The following is a 17,646-nucleotide window of genomic DNA, read 5'->3' as shown; positions in this document are numbered from 1 at the left end:
TTTAACCTGATTTTACAAGTTATATATATGTTAACTCGTAAAAATATATGATTTTATGAGTCAACTCATGATTTTGATAACCTTGTTAAGGATAATTCTTAACTCTCGATGATAAGGTACATCAAGCTTATAAAACTATTTTTAACATTGAATAATTTGTAGGTATTTTTAGGATTCAAATTTGCACTCAATATAAGAAGCTTTGTGGCCTGCTCATAAAATTTATTATTTAACTTTTGCAATTGATGATCAATTGTAGCTGTAGTTGTTACTGATTTTTTTTAATGATAAATCATTTCACATTAGAAAAACAAGCATCCATATTAGGAATTTTAATGTCTTATAATTACAAATGATGTCACTTCTTCTAAAATAGTTTTCTAACTATCATCTCTTAACTTTTAAATCAAAGCCTTTGCCCTAAAAATCAAATACTTGCAATTTTTGTTGCAAATGTTGGCAAAGCATGTTAGTAATTCCTATAACATTCTTTATTACATGTAAGATGATTACAAAACAAATGATATTAATAACTTAACTACAAAAGCTACATCACTATGTTGAGAATATGGTGATTCATTTGAAGCTATGTTCTCAGAAACTAAATAAGTTGCCCCATGCATTATTATAAGACTACAAATTGATTTAAGATGTGAACTTTATCTAAGATCTCTAGGTTGTTGCAAAGCACATGTTTAATTAGCTCATTTACTGGTTTCAATCTCATTAATAACAATTAAATGTTTAATTGCAACTGCTTGAGAAGCTTGTAAATCATCATTATATTTGCAAAAAACATATTAACAATAAAAATCAAATTATGAAAGAAAATATGAACATTAAATACTTCTCTAGTTGCGATAATAAAAGCCAAATGTAATTGATGGGTTAAATAATATATATAATGTGTATAAGGACAATCTTTAATTAATAAAGTTTGCAAATTAGTTCACTCTCCGCACATATTACTAGCATCATCACACCCTCGACCTTAAATATTTTGAATATGAAGATTATGATAAAGTAAAATAGAGAAAATATATTAAGAATTAAAGCAATTGTATCCTTTACATGCACTATATTAAAAAACAAATCTTGTATAAATTCATTTCTATCAACAAATCTAATAAAAAGGACAATTTGCTCTTTCTTGAATTCATCTTGAGTTTCATCAATAATTAAATAAAATTTTGCATCACTAATCTCACAACAAATTAAAGACTAAGCATTTTTAGCAAAGACATGCAATTTTTTTTTTTAGTTTGATATAATGTGTATTTAGCATTTTATGGAGCATTACCCAAAACAAAAGGATTTACTTTTTTTATTATATGATGTTAAAAGTTTCATCATTTCAAGAAAAATACATCAAGTTTTTATTTTTATTTTTTTTCCTTTCATCATGCACTCTAAAAGCATATACTTGAAATATGAGCCAATAAACATTATTATTGAGGATTTAATATGTAATCAATTATTTATAATTTCTTAAGAAGTTTGCCTTTCAACCATCTTCTCAGTATGACATGACTTAGTTTTTAAATTCTTCAAGCATTTGACAATAAATCTTTGAGCTGAATTTAGATCTTTTTTTATATAAAAAAGAAAAAGCTTTTTGTTCATTCTCATTAACTTTTTTCCAACAATTGAATCATTTAACATTAGTTTATATATAAAGAGATAAAAAAAGAAAATAAAATGTAACATTTTCTCCAAATATTCAAGTTAGGGAAAACTTTTGAACTAATAAAACTAAAATCAATTACAATTTTTTTTTTACCAATAAGCAAATATTCATAAATCAAATATTGATATGGCCTTATATTAATATATGTCTTTGAATTTCATCTTGTTAATTAATTAGATATTTCAATATTTATAAATGTTTACTTTGATCTTGAATTAAATTAACAATGTTAATATTTTCTTATTCAATTATCATAATTTTAGTAGAAGATTTCTAAATAATTAATGTAATTTTTTTATAAACTAAAACAGGTTGGAGTTATTCAATGACTAATTCAACATAATACTAAAAGATGGGTTCATGAATTATCAATATTTTTTTTATCTCAAAAAATAAATCAATTTTTATTGTTTTTATCATGATTCAATCTTAAATCAAAACATTATAAAATTTTAGCACTTGACAACAAGAACTAGATCCTTATGAGTTATAAGAATTTATATTAAAATATTATGGCATCCTTAGCAATGTAATTTTTAATTAATTACTTAAATAATTAAGGGGTTAATTTTTATTTTTTTAACATATATACTGCTATCATCGTTATTAATATGTCAAATGGTGGCTATTTTTTTTATTATTAATATAAGTATTCAGATCAGTTTATATGTATCTTGACTAATCCCATGAACTTTAAAATTAATAACTATATAAATTTTTAATAATTTTAAGAATTATAAAACTCAAATTAATAATTCATAGAAAACAAAGTTAAAGCTGAACAATTAAATTATGCTTTTCAAGTTAATGTGAGGTGGCTACTTGATTTTATTGTTAATAGCCATGTATTCACACCTTTCATGATTAAAAAAAAAAGGAAGTCATGTTATGGTATCCATACATAAAAATCAAATTGGGCTACGGCTAATTTCTATTAGTACATTGACAAGCTAATAGTTATTAAGGTTTTTCACAGTATTTTCTTACTAAATTAGAAGTTTTTTTTGCAATCATATTAAGATACATCAATAAAAATATAAAGAACAAAAGCAGTAGCATTAATGTATTTGAAACTAAAAAAATTCTCCAAAAAGGGGGAAAAAAGACTAAAGAAAGAGCTTTAAGATTAGATATTGAATTCAATGTTACATAAATAGATTCAAGAACCGATACCTAGAATTGAACCAACCCTAATTTTTTTTTTCAGAATTAAAAAAGTAGAGGTAAAGAGAAAAGGAAAAAATTCAAAAAAGTTAGACTTTATTAACTGATTAAAAAAACATACGAGGCTTTTGTTTCTTATAGGGTCACAAACATAAAATATATCTACACACCTTGAAAGCATTATTTTCCGCATAAAAAAAAAAGATTGTAATTGTAATGTTTTATTTCATTACAAAAAATTATGTAGTTAATTGCAAAACAATTATCATAAAAACAAAATTATAATTTATATAAAACACAAGGACCAAAATATCCAAATAAGGATCTATATGTGAAAAATATAAGGATTGAAATAAATTTTAAGAAAATTAAAAGAATTAAAATGGAATTTTATCAAAATTTCCATGGCATCACTAAAAGGTTTTGCAACTAAACAAAACAAATAAAGACATCATTCTATTTATACTAGTTCCGTTATACGTACGGATTCGAAGTGCCAGCAACGTCCTTGTAAGCATTTATTTGTAAGCAAATGGATTTATTAGCGAGCTAAAAAATAATCTAGATAATTAAAAAAATTAAAATGATATATTTTTTTAATTTCAATAGTGAAATAGAAACATATTAAATTATTTTTATTTAATTTAAATTAAATATAAAATTTGTAACACAAATCATAAAATATGATTATAATACGCTAACTTCGTTCATCGATTATTTTTTCTTTATACTTTCCTTTCTATTAATCTCTTCTCAACTGGACCTTTAATGGGTTTGGATTGGATGGAATTTGAGCTCAAATTGAAGCCTTGTAGATAATTAGAGACTACATTAAAAGAAAAAGGCTTGGGATCAGGCTGAAAAAATTCTAGACTCAATTGAAAGATTATTAAAAAGTAGGGACTAAAATAAATAAAGTGGAAAACAATTATCAGGCATGCGGGGAATATGCACTAGCATATTAAAAGACTAGCCACAATTTGGTGGTGCATATTGCTCCTCCGTCCTCCAAATGAGGACTTCCTTGGTATCTTTTTCTTTCTTCTTTTTTTCTTTCCTCCCTGTGAATTCCTTATCTTTTTTTACTTCCCTGAAGAGTTTTATTTTTTCCTATTTTCCAATTACAATCCCTTGAGTTTCAATGCCTTGAAAAACAAAAAAAACTTGAATAATCTTTTACAAGACCAAGATTGAGGCAAATGACCTTTTTTTCCTATGAGAAACGCACAATGAGCTCATTGAAACAAACTATCAAAGTCAGTCCTATATATATAGGATCAAATAAAAAAAATATTTCAAGGAAAAAAAAGAAAAATAACTAATATTTGATAACAAATGTTGTTATAATAGTGCAATAGTAAATTGAACAGGTGTTTTAGTTTTTTGATTAATAATTAATATTTGATTATATTATATTATATTACATTATATCCAAGATTCACTACCATTAGAGATTATTAACTATTTGATTTGAGTTGCACCGTGGGTTAAATAATTTTTTTTAGTGAAAAAATGAATATACAAGTTTTTCTAACATATTTTTTTATATAAAAAATTCTTAATCTTAAATCGAAATTCAAAATGCTTATATACTCATTTATTTAGATAAATTGATATTTGATAAAGAAATAACTAATATATCTTATGAGAATTAGAGTCATCAGAGTGATATAAAAGAATTAATAGTACTTTGATAACCTGAATAATATGATTAGGATAATACATTTGAGTGATATAAAAGAATTAATAGTACTTTGATAATTACTTATATAAAATTTCTTAAATAAAATTTCTTAAATAGACATGTAAACTATTAAATAGTATTTTTTTATATTGTAATTATTTTGAACACAAGATCCTCACAAGTTTGAGCTGAATAGTAAATCTTTTGTTATTACTTGTAATGGTAGACCTTATTATTGAATTTAGGAATATTATACATTTATTATGTAATGTAATTTTAGTATTGTCTTTTAAGATATAATTAAATCTATTATTAAACATAAACGTATTAACTTAAATTCTCTAAATTATTATAGTATTTTGTATAATTTTACTCTTTTATATCTTAATTAGAAATATAAAGAACTTAATTTATTATTCTTTTACAATTTATTTATGTTGTGTTTATATGATGATTGTGTAGAAATCATTCTGTGAAATGTAATAAGTAAAAGCATAAAGAATCAACATAGTCTATTTTGATTTTATTGGATATTAAAATAATCCCGAATGTTAAATCTTATGTAAAATTAGGATTTGTATATGTGAATAATGATTTTGACACTTGAGAATATTAAAATTTAGGAGAAACTATACTGAAATTTCTGTATATACACACACGTAAAAGAAATTCTCTAATTTCACATTATTTATTACTTTAAATATGTTAATTTGTATCTTAAGTATGAAGTTGCTACAAAAAGGGTTAAAATATTAAAAGGATGATAATTAAATTTAATATAAAAATCAAATTAAACCAAATAATAGGAATTGAATTGAAGAAACTAATCAATCAAAGGAAAATAAAACAAATAAAAATCAAGTAATTGAGAAATAAATTAGATATAACAAACAAATGACAACACAAACTTTAAGAGAGAAAAGAAAGAGGAGAAGAAAAAAGTTCTTTGAAGCCTAACAATCATGTTGCCGCACACACATTGTACCACCAAGAAAGGGATATTAACATGCTTTCAACATTATTACAAAAGATAATGTTTAATCACTAAAAACTTTTACATTTGTTGCTTGAAAGGCGTGAACACCATCGACTCATTAGGGTGCATGCGCGAACCATTTTTTTTTATTAATATTTTATATTTATTAAAAAATCAAATTGCCTTTTAATCCACCTAGGTATTAAAAAATTAAAAAAAAATGAAAAGTAAAAGATAAACAATGCCTTGCAAGGAAGTTTTAAGTTTTTTTTTGGTCTTAATAACAGTTAAGAAATTTCATTGTGAATAAAAAATAAAAATCTCCATAGAGCCCTTGGATGCAATTTTTTTTTTTTTTTTGCTTAAATGGTTATTTTAGTTATTTTATTAAATAATATAAAAAAGATTGTATGACTCTAATGAATTTAAAAATGATAAATGTATCATGGTGAAAATACCATATCACCCTAATGACTAGTTATGTAGTTTGTTTTGAGAAAAAGTAAAATTATATTTTTAGTGTGTACTGATAAAATGATTTTCCACATTTTTTAGAGTTTTTTAGTCTTAAATTTCAATTGAAGATGGTTTAGGCTGCTTAGATTAACTCCATTTCTGGCTATTTTTTTCTAGCTGTATTTAGCTTGTCGACGGCATTAGCTTCCAAGATTAGAGGCATCTGGCATTATTTTCTGTTTCTGTTTTCTATCCACCGTTATGAGTTGCATCCACTGTCCAGTTTTTTGGTCCGACTTACAAAGGCTTTTTTTCTTTCTTTTTTTAATTTGAAATTTGTGCGCTTTTATTTTAGCGGATCCCGTTGCTACCACTTATCAATTCACCTGTAAAAGAAATCTTATTTGCAATTTAGCTTTTGATATTTGAACATAAGAATCACAAAAATGATTGGGGAGGAAGAACTCAGTCAATCATGGTGCCTTACATTAAGAGGAGAGGCAGAGTAACCAAAGAATAATCCAACTCAGTTCAAATCACAACAGAACGATAAAACAGTAACTCCTCAACAATCTCCAAAAACAAAAACTCATAGCTTCAATGAAATTGCTGCGATCAGCACAACACCGAAGGATACTGTTGCAATGGATGCACGTGAAGCATCAACAGATGCATCTTCCTTCGACCCTGCAGGAGCTTTTGCTGGAACATCTTTCTCGGGCTTTGAAGGTGCAGGAGCTGGTGCTGTACCAAAAAGATCCAACGGCAGAAGGACCTGATCCACCTGATACACAACTAACTGGCCATCAGTGTATATAGTGTTTGCCACGGTTGCAGTATCAACCCCTGTTGTTATGTTCACTTGATTCCCCGATGTTGTCACATTGAGCGGGAACTCGCCATCAGCACTATTTCCGGCTTGAGTGCGCAAGGGATTGCTGACAGTTTGGAAGTTCGACATGGAAAGGAAATTTGGAAGGATGTGAAATTGCACCAATTGGACCTTTTGTTGGTCGCTGAGTGAATTCAGTGTGCCTGCTTTGAGGTTAGCAAACGAATTATCAGTTGGAGCGAAGACTGTTAGGCCTTGGTTTGAATTGTTGAGTTGTGTGTTGATTTGGTCAGCCTCTTGGGTGCTTTTCAACAACCGAATTAAGGTTGTGAACTGACCAGCTTTCGCAAGGATCGCCGTTATGTTGGTTGGACCTGAAGGTGCTGGAGATGGGGTTTGAGCAAAAGCGGTGGAGCTGTAGAGGAAGAACATCAAGAAAGGAACGAATGGGGAGATCAGGAGTTGCTTTCTCATCGTTGTAGGATATTTAAAATCTTGAATGTGTTCAAACTTACTGTTTGCTAATTGTGAAGAGGAAGAGTTTGAGCTGTGGGGAGAGGCGTGGGATGTATATATTGTGGGGGGAGAAATATTTAGTTGCTGTTATTGTTAGGTGAAAGGCTACAAATTTGAAGGTGAGAGGAGAACCTCAATGCTGATCTTTATCGGTAAGGTGAAACGGAAATCCTGAGATATTGCTTGGCAAGACAGGAAATCCAGTAGGGAATACGTAAATTTAAGAGTGCGTGGGTACCAGTGAGAAATGATGCATTGGTTGTTGCTTGTGCTCAGAGACAGCTACAAGAAGGAAACTTCAAGCTCAAGTTTTCAGCATTCAATAATAGCATCACTTAGGGTTCTTAATGATTACGAGGGGCCAGTGCATGGTCGCCTCCACTATGGATATCTCAAAGGCACTTCTTTATGCAGCCTTGAGATTCACAGGGCGTTTGTCCATGAAATTTAAGCGATTCAATATGCTATATCCTACGACCGAATAGAATGCTAGTCGGAGAAGACATGATTTACACCATGTGATGGGAGATTTTGGACATAGATCTTTTTTTATTATTCTAAATTTATCAGAGCATTGTCTCTTTAAAATTCAACCAGCAAGAGCTAGTCCAAAAATACTTTTAAAAAACAGAAATAAATACTTTTAAAAAACAGAAATAAGTAAATAGGTGGTAGATGTTACTTGACGTTATAATCATACTATATGGATAATTAATAATGGTACTATGTGGTGTTGCAGGGATGCAGTTGGATTGGCTGGAAGCCAAAATATAGGTGTTTCAATCAAATTGTCGAGAGAATCATTGCTCCATTTACCTGGCTTGCCAGTTGAAGGCCATTATTAGAAGCTCCGAACATGCCTGTTTTATAACTTTGTAATGATTCACTATCCCTTTTTCTTGCAGTTGCTCTTGACATTATAATTTGGATGAAGATGACAGCTAGTTTTCAGTTGGAAAAATCATATTTGACTAAGTGGGAGGTCAACAAATCAATGTTCAAAATGAAAACTAGAATGATGATCACCACTTTATTGCGAGCTGAATTAATTTTTTTAAAGTAAAAAATATTCAGATAATAATAACTTAAGTTAACTATGTTAATTTGACTGAAATATGAGATCGGGATAATCTTGTATAAAAAAATAAAAAAAATTAACATATAACCTAAGATATAAAATTGGAATAACCTCGTATAAAGAAAAACAAAATAAAATCACAAAGTTCAAAGCCCAATAACTTAATATCAAAGAATAAAATTAAAAAAAAATCAATTTAAAAAAACATCGAAGAAAAAAAGCCAAGTAAACCTGGGTTAACTTGATTAATCTACTAATTAGTACTTAAAAGTGTATTTTTATCAAGGTTTTATATCATCATTTTGCACTTGAAGTATCAAAACTCTTTAATTAGATCACGTTTTATAATAACATGTCTAATAATATAATATGCCTTTAATTTATGGTAAATGTTTATTTTAAAAATAGGCCTATCATATAAAATCAAAAGATTGAATGATGAGTTCAACTACTAAAATTAAGAAGACAAAGAGAGGGTGAATCTTAGAAAAGTGATGCTGGTTCGGTCCAATCTGAAACACTGTTCAGTCATTGGATCATATCTGGAGCTGTAGATCTTGAATCTCAATTTGGTTTATATGACTAGAAAGCTAAGACATAGGCTTAAAACATTCATAAGGAATGTAAGAATCCAAATCTTAACAACAATGGAGAAGTCTGAATCTGTCTTACAGCCCAGACACTATTCAGTTTTTAACCCATATCTTGAGTTCTAGAAGTTCAAATGATCTTAATTTTTTTTATTGGAAAGTTGAGATAATTTCTTAAAACTTTCATGATTGAAGTCTGTTCAAATTCTGATGTTAGCAATTATGTTTTGTTCAAACAAGAAAATAAGGATTGTTACCAAGTTAAGAGTTGGTCATCCACTTAACAATTAGTCATCAAATCAATAGTTCTAAATTTTGGCCTATAAAAGGAGGCATTTGCTATGCATTTAGACATCTTGATTTTCAAATCAAAATTATGTTCTTACTTCCTCTCTTTATATTTTATAATGTTTAATATTTCTTTTGTTAATCTCTTGTTTATACTTTTCATTTCCTTTCCTTTACTTAGTTAACTTATATCTTATTTATGTTATTATCTTATTTATTTATGTTTATATCTTTCATTATGTTTAGCTAAGTTTATCATATAAATGTGAAAATGTTACACTAATGGTGTAAGAATAAGTATAGTATAAGCTCAACATGGACCTTAATGTTTGATACTAACATATTTTATATTTGTTATCTGACATGATGAAAAGATTGTTGTCTTCTCCCAAGTGCAGGAGTGTCGAAGTAATAAATAACCCGGCAAGACCGAGGTCGAACCACAGGGAGGTTAATTGTATAAATTATAAATAAAAATAATACAACAACAATAATAAGAACAACAACAACAACAACAACAACAACAACAATAATAGTAATAACAATAATAACAATAATAACAATAACAATAATAGTAGTAGTAGTAGTAGTAGTAGTAATACTAATAATAATAGTAATATAATAATAATAATAATAATAATAATAATAATAATAATAATAAAGAAAAAGAAGGAGAAGAAGAAGAAGAAGATGAGAACTTTGAGATGGAATATTAATGTAACGATTAAACAATTATAATAACAAATGTCAAGGTTAGAGGTTCCACTAATGGTATGTCAAACAAGTATAGTATAAACTCTTATTATTCAATTGGAAACCACACACAAAGGAGGTTCCAATTAGATTATAGATTGTTAACATGATTACATTAGTCATCTTATTCAATTAATGCTAGTACTTGTAAATCTCGTCAAGCATTCATGATTATAACTTATATTAACAACAAATCAAGTTCCTTTCATAACTCAGGTGTCGGTTATACCATACTGTATGAACTATGAAAGTGCCAAACATTTGTTGTACCAAGTGTTATACAATATAAATCAAGATTAATCATTTAACAAGCAAAGTATTAAAGAGTAAACAAGATAACAAATACAAAACATGTTAGTATCAAACATTAAAGTCCATATTAAGTTTACACTATACTTATTCTTACACCATTAGTGTAACCTTTTCACCTTGACATAATAAACTTAGCTAGACATAATGAAAGAAAGAAAAATAAATAAACAAAATAAGAACATAAATAAGATAAGAGTTAACAAAGTAAAGGAAAGGAATTGAAAGACATGAATTTACTATTAATGAAAGCAAAGCATAAACTTTACAAAAAATACAAAGAGAGAAAGGAAGAGCATGATCTTGATCTGGACACCAAGATGCCTAAATGCATGGCAAATACCTCCTTTTATAGGCCAAAATTGGGAACTATTGATTTGATGACTAATTGACGAGTGGGTGGCCAACTCTTGACTTGGTGACAATCCTTATCTTCTCTTGTCTGCCCAAAATGTCATTGATAACGTCAAAACTAGAGCCACTTGAAAACATAAAAGTTGTAGGAAATTGTCTCATATTTCTTGTGTAAAACATTCAACTCATTTCGAGTTCTAGAATGTCATATATGGCCAAAATACTGAACAATGCTCGAGCTGGAGGACAGATTCGGGCTTCTTTGTTGTTGCAACAATTTGGACTTGAAAATGGCCTTTTTTGATCTTGGGCTCCATATGAAAGTTATAGGCCTATGTCTTACCTTTCCATCCATATAAAGTAGACCTAAATCTGAGATCTATAGCTCCAAAATCTGAGATCTGTAGCTCCAAATATGACCCAATTACCGAACAGTGTTCCGGTTTGGATTGCACCGACATCTCTTTTCGAAGTTTAGCCATCTCTTTGTCCTTTCAATTTAAGTTCTTAAATTCATCAATCAATCCTTTCATTTATGTGATAGGCCTGCATTTAAAATGAACATTTACCATAAATTAAAGGTATCTTATATTATTAGATATATTATTATAAACAGGCTTTAGTTAAGGAGTTATTGATACTTCAAGTGCAAAATGATGATATAAAACCATGATAAAAATGCACTTTTCAGTACTAATCATACCCCCCCAATTAGCTTATTACTAGTCCCTAGTAATCAAAGCATTAAAATAGAAAAACTATTTGTAAATTCCACAAAGCAAGGTATTCATCATTTAACTTCCATTAATCTATCCAGATAAACAAACTCTCATTAAATTTATATATCTGCTCAATACCTCTTAACAAGATATTAATAAACCTTTCTTTTGTGCTCAATGTATCAACACATAATTATGGGGCTTTTCTTGGAAGAAAACAAAATTTTTGTTCTAATGTTTAAGGTTAACTTCCTTGGGTTGAGATTATTATTTTTGTCTTTTTAAAATATATATATATATATATATATATACATATAATTTAAAAACATCATGCATCTTTAACCCATGTAACGAGCTTTTAGCTAATGACTCCCAAACCAGTTGGTCTTAGGGCATTAGGTGTTAAAACACCCCTACGAGCTTAGTAACTCGAGTCGCGCATACTAATATGTAGATAGTGCAATGTTTGATTCCCTTAAGCTTTTCTCCTCAACCCATGTAACAAACGTTGGGTCAATAGCTCCCAAGTCAGTTGACTTTAGGGTATTAGGTGTTAAAACACCCCTTCGAGCTTAATTTCTTAGGTTAGGGAGGCTACGAAACCAAACTTATCTACATTTTTATTATCATCATTTTTTTCTTTTTCTTTTTTTTAATTATATACAATCCCTTTCCCTTAGTTGTTACCTTTAACAAAAGAACATAAATAATGTAATAATCCAATATACAACCCACAATCATATGTTAAAGTGTGTGTGTATAAATTAAGGTTTAAGAATACATGTTAAATAAGTATATGAGCGGAATTGAGTGATAATAATGTGAGAGTTTGTAAACCTGAATATTTCAAGAAGTATTATAATAGACCTTGTTAAGAATGGTTACTAAGATGCGTCTCAAGAGTCACTTTAACAAAAGAGCTCCTTTACTCTGCCATCCTAGTAACAACAATTACGCACATGCTTTATGAAATGAAAAATAATTTTTTTTTATCAACCACTACCCTCTCCCCCCAATCAAAACGAGACATTGTCCTTAATATTTAAAGGTAGAAAGATAGAGTATAGAAGATATCACCTGAAATAACGAATACTGACAAACCTGAAACACACTGAAACAAAAATAAAAAATAACAAAACACAATAATAAAACTAAAAGACACAAAAATTCACAAATGAAGGCTCAAATCCAAGCTAAGCTTTTTACAGCTTTCCTTAGTTGACCAATTTATGCGACTCATGGAATGATCAATTACAGGAATGAAGGATTGTAGTTGGTCAATTAATTATTTAGCAGTAGCAGCAGAGATTATGATTTGTCGTGCAGAAGATGTTAGAAATTCCTGTTCCACAGCATGATCAAGAAAAGACAACAACTTATCATAATAACCATTAACATTTAACAAACCTATGGGTTTATGGTGAATGTACAGTTGAGCCCAAGAAGAAATATGAAAGATCTCTTCCAATGTACCTAGACCACCTGGTAAAGCAATGAAGACATCAGCATGATTAAACATTGCATTCATTCGAGCCGACATGGTGGAGACCTGAAGTTCCTCTCTAATTGTTTTTTCAATGATGTCCCCTTGTGCTAAAGCTTCGAGGACGACCCCCAAAACTTGACTACCTCCTAAAAATACAGCTATTGACACACCTCCCATTAACCCTAGACTGTCTCCCCCATACACTAAATGAATCTTTCTCTCAGCTAGCACTTGACCAAGATGATTGGCTGATTCTAAAAACTCCTTTTCTTTCCCAGGACTAGATCCACCGAAAACACAAATATTTCTTATATGATGACTTGAGGAACTTGCCATTTCTACACACTTCTATATTTGTTGAATGTATGGGTTGAGTAGAAATGAAAAGAAGGAAGAGAGGGTTTTATAGATGAGAAATAATAAAGGCAATCATAACACCTATATATAGGCCAATTGGAGTCTCACACACTCTCTCTCTCTTTTTATTTATTTATTTATTTACTTTTGAAAAAGCATGTGTATGTACAGGTAGTTGTGATTGTGGCTCACATCTTCCCTTGTTTTTACGTCAAAGAACGGCTTAAACGCCCTCTATAGGTCGGGGATAGGCTTCCCATCCAGTTTTCTTAAAAACTGGCAAACATGGTCTTTTTTAGTCAGATTCCCAAGACTAAGTCGATCATGTTCTTTATGAAATAGTGGCCATAAATCATGAATTGCACGATGCACATCTCCACTAGGATGTGTCTCAAGAGTCCATAGAAGATTATCTAAAGACTCCTTACTTAGGCCATCCTTAATGAATTGTATTTTATCTTCACGGTTTATAGATACCATTCCTAAAGAACGACATTGTGTATTACAAGTCCATCTAGCACATCGATGACAGACTTCTAGTCGTTTTGTTTCTCAATACAAAGTGCTAATTGATACACCTCTTCCACATTGATTAAGCATACAGTCCACATTTCTTTACGCAGGTCGTTGTATAACCCAGTGTGGTATCGAGCTAAAATTTGTTGTTCAATTTCCATAACCTTACTACGGACAGTAAATTTGTGGAAGCGATCTGTAAATTGATCAACATTTAATGACCCTTGTCTGAGTTGCAACATCTCCTCGAACATCATTTGCTCATAGTCAATGGGTAAGTACTTTTCTTTTAATCTCTCTTTCATTTCTTCCCAATTAGAAATTGGTCTTCGTGTTCTTCCACACTCCCCCCACCATGCTCGTGTATGCCTCTAGAACAACAAACCAATTGAAGTAATCCTCGATAACTGTTAACTAGTCTTTAAAAGCATTGGGTTCTAGTTTTCATCCTCTTTTAAATACTAATACAATCTCTAGTTCCAACTAGGAAAATAATAAACTAGGAAAACAATAACATAATAGATTTCCAAATCCAACTAAGAAAGTAATAACAGAAAATAAACAAAATTGTAGCAGCTCCCATGTTGATGGAGGCTTTGATTACAAAACTATGGGGAGTCTTGTTCCCTGATTTGCATCAGGAACATCATTCGATTATTGGATCATAACCGGAGTTATAGAACTTGGATTTAATTCTAGTTTATATGTATGGAAAGATAAAATATAGGCCTAAAATTTCATAAAAAGTTCAAGATTTAAAAGTGTCATTTTTTAGTTCAAATGGTAGCAACAATGGAGAAGTCAGAATCTATTCTGTAACCCTAACACTGTTCAGTATTTAGCTCATATCTTGAGTTTTAGATGTCCAAATGTGTTGATTCTTATTTTGTTGGAAAGCTGATATGATTTTCTAGAACTTTTTTAAAGACTATCTATTCAAATTTTGATGTTAGCAATGATGTTTTGTTTAAACAGGAAGATAAGGATTGTCACCAAATTAAAATGTGGTCACCCACTCAACAATTAGTCATTAAATCAATAGTTCAAATTTTGGCCTATAAAAGAAGGCATTTGTCATACATTTAGTCATCTTGGTTTTTCATATCAAGATCTTGGTCTTTTTCTTTGTATTTTGTAATGTTCTAGTTTAATTCCATATTACATTTTCTTTAATCTCTTATTTATGTTTTTTATTTTCTTTATTATACTGATATAATTATGTTCTTATCTTATTTATCTATATTTCTCTTATTCATAATATTCATCTAAGTTTATTATGTCAAGGTGAAAAGGTTACACTAATGGTGTAAGAATAAGTATAGTATAAATTCAATATAAACTTTAATGTTTGATACTAACATGTTTTGTATTTATTATCTTACTCTTAATACCTTGTTAAATGATTAATCTAGATTTGTGTTAAACAACCCTTAGTACAACAAATATTGGGCACTTTCATAGCCCAACTGTATCGTATAACCGATACCTATGTTATGAAAGGAATTTGATATGTTGTTAACATAACATTTAAAAGTATTGGCATTACTCAAATAAGATAATTAATATAATCATGTTAATAAATTATAATTTGATTGGAACCTCCTTTGTGTGTGGTTTTTAGTTGAATAATTGATTAGTACTTAAAAGTGCATTTTTAACAAAGTTTTATATCATCATTTTGCCCTTGAAGTATCAATAACTCCTTAACTAAAACATGTTTTATAATAACAAGTTTGATACCATAAGATACCTTTAATTTATGGTAAATAGGCATTCTAAATACAGGTCTATCACATAAATAATAAGATTGATTGATAAGCTGAAATATTGAAATTAAAAGGACAAGGAAAGGGTCAAACTTAGAAAAGAGATACTGGTGTAGTCCAAACTAGAATATTACTTGACAATTGGGTCATATCTAGAGCTATAGATCTTAGATTTAGGTCTGCTTTATATAGATGGAACACTGAGGCATAAGCCTAAAACTTTCATGTGGAAGGAAAGACTCAATTTTGCTGTTTGGAAGTCCAAATCTTAACAACAACGTAGAAGTCTGAATCTGTCCTACAGCCCAGACACTATTCAGTGTTTAGCTCATATCTTGAGTTTTAGAAGTCCAAATGACATCCATTTTTTTTACTGAAAAACTAAGATAACTTCTAAATTTTTTTTCTAAAAAGCTGAGATAATTTTATAGAATTTCACATGAATGTCTGGTTCAAATTCTAATGTTATCAATGACGTTTTGGGTAAACAAGAAGATAAGAATTGTCACCAAGTTAAGAGTTGGCCACCCACTCAACAATTAGTTATCAAATTAATAGTTTCAAATTTTAGCCTATAAAAGGAGGTATTTTCCATATGTTTAGGCATCTTGGTTTCTAGATCAAGATCATGCTCTTGCCTTTTCTCTTTGTATTTTTGTAATGCTTAAGTTTTTCTTTCATTAATATCTTGTTTATGCCTTTCATTTCCTTTCCTTTACTTAGTTAACTTTTATCTTATTTATGTTATTATCTTGTTTATTATTTTTTTCATTATGTTCAGCTAAGTTTATTATGTCAAGATGAAAACATTACACTAATGGTGTAAGAATAAGTATAGTGTAAACTCATCATAGACCTTAATATTTGATATGAACATGTTTTATATTTGTTATCTTTTTCACTCTTCAATACTTTGTTTGTTAAATTACTAATCTAGATTTATGTTGTATAACACTTGGCACAACAAATACTTGGCACTTTCATAGCCCATACTGTATGGTATAACCGACATCTGAACTATGAAAGGAACTTGATTTGTTGTTAACATAAGTTATAATCATGAATGCTTGACAATATTTACAAGTATTAGTATTATTCGAATAAAATAACTAATGTATTCATCTTAATAATTTATAATCTGATTGTAACCTCCTTTGTGTGTGGTTTCTAATTGAATAATAAGAGTTTATGGTATACTTATTTGAAATACCATTAGTGGATCCTCTAACGTTAACATTTGTTGTTATCATTGTTTAACCCTTCCATTGATCTTTCATCTCAAAATTATCATCAACTTCTTCTTATTTTTCTTCTTCTATTGTTGTTGTTGTTGTTGTTTATAATTTATACAATTAACCTTCTTGCGGTTCTACCCCGATCTTGCCAAGTTATTCATTACTTCAACACTCTTGCTCTTGGGGAAAGACATTAATATTTTGGTCATGTAAATAATAAAAAATATTTATATTATACTTATATTTGAAATACCATTAGTGGATCCTCTAACATTGACAATTGTTTTATATTTGTTTAAATCCTTGCATCAATATTACATCTCAAAGCTCTATTCAACTCTTTTTCTATTATTATTTATTTCTTATTTTTAGTTTATATAGTTATCCTCCCTATAGATCAATCTCTGTCTTGTCGGGTTATTGATTACTTCAACACTCCTGCAATTGGAAAAACACATCAATCTTTTGATCATGTCAGCTTCAAGAATGAATTCTTGGTCTCAAGTAAAGACATTGATTTATCTTAAAATGTGTTCAAAAGAAAATAGAGTTAGAATTGGATGTTGCTAACTTATCAATTTATAAAGGTTGTTGTTACCCATTTTTTGAGCCCCATATAAACAAAAAAAAATAGAGAAAAAAGGAGAAAAGAGAAAATACAAAAAAATTCAAAGAAGTGTTGCAAGATAATTTACAAAAATAAACAAACCAGGAAGAAGAATATACTAGAATGCCTAAGAAATTGCCAAAGATTGGTTGAAAAAGATCAAAATATATAAAATTAGAAAATTTGGCAGTGTATTTTGAACATATAAAGGCCTTATTGGCAAAGAAAACTCAATTTAAGGAGAAAAAATCAAAATGAAATTTTTCAAGATTT

The 17,646-nt window shown here is 29.1% G+C and overlaps 1 protein-coding gene across 1 annotated transcript; it reads right to left on the bottom strand.

The window, feature by feature from the left end:
* Window positions 1–6,356: 6,356 nt before the first annotated feature.
* LOC105118969 (fasciclin-like arabinogalactan protein 11) lies at window positions 6,357–7,513 on the bottom strand. Its single transcript, XM_011017033.1, has one exon. The coding sequence runs from the start codon at window positions 7,271–7,273 to the stop codon at window positions 6,557–6,559; it is 717 nt and encodes a 238-aa protein (XP_011015335.1). The 5' UTR covers window positions 7,274–7,513; the 3' UTR covers window positions 6,357–6,556.
* Between the last annotated feature and the right edge of the window lie 10,133 nt (window positions 7,514–17,646).

This window comes from Populus euphratica, unplaced genomic scaffold (genome assembly GCF_000495115.2).
Source record: "Populus euphratica unplaced genomic scaffold, PopEup_1.0 scaffold2388.1, whole genome shotgun sequence".
Taxonomy (NCBI): domain Eukaryota; kingdom Viridiplantae; phylum Streptophyta; class Magnoliopsida; order Malpighiales; family Salicaceae; genus Populus; species Populus euphratica.
The sequence above is the reverse complement of the archived record's forward strand: the minus strand, read 5'-3'. Positions and strand labels throughout refer to the sequence as shown.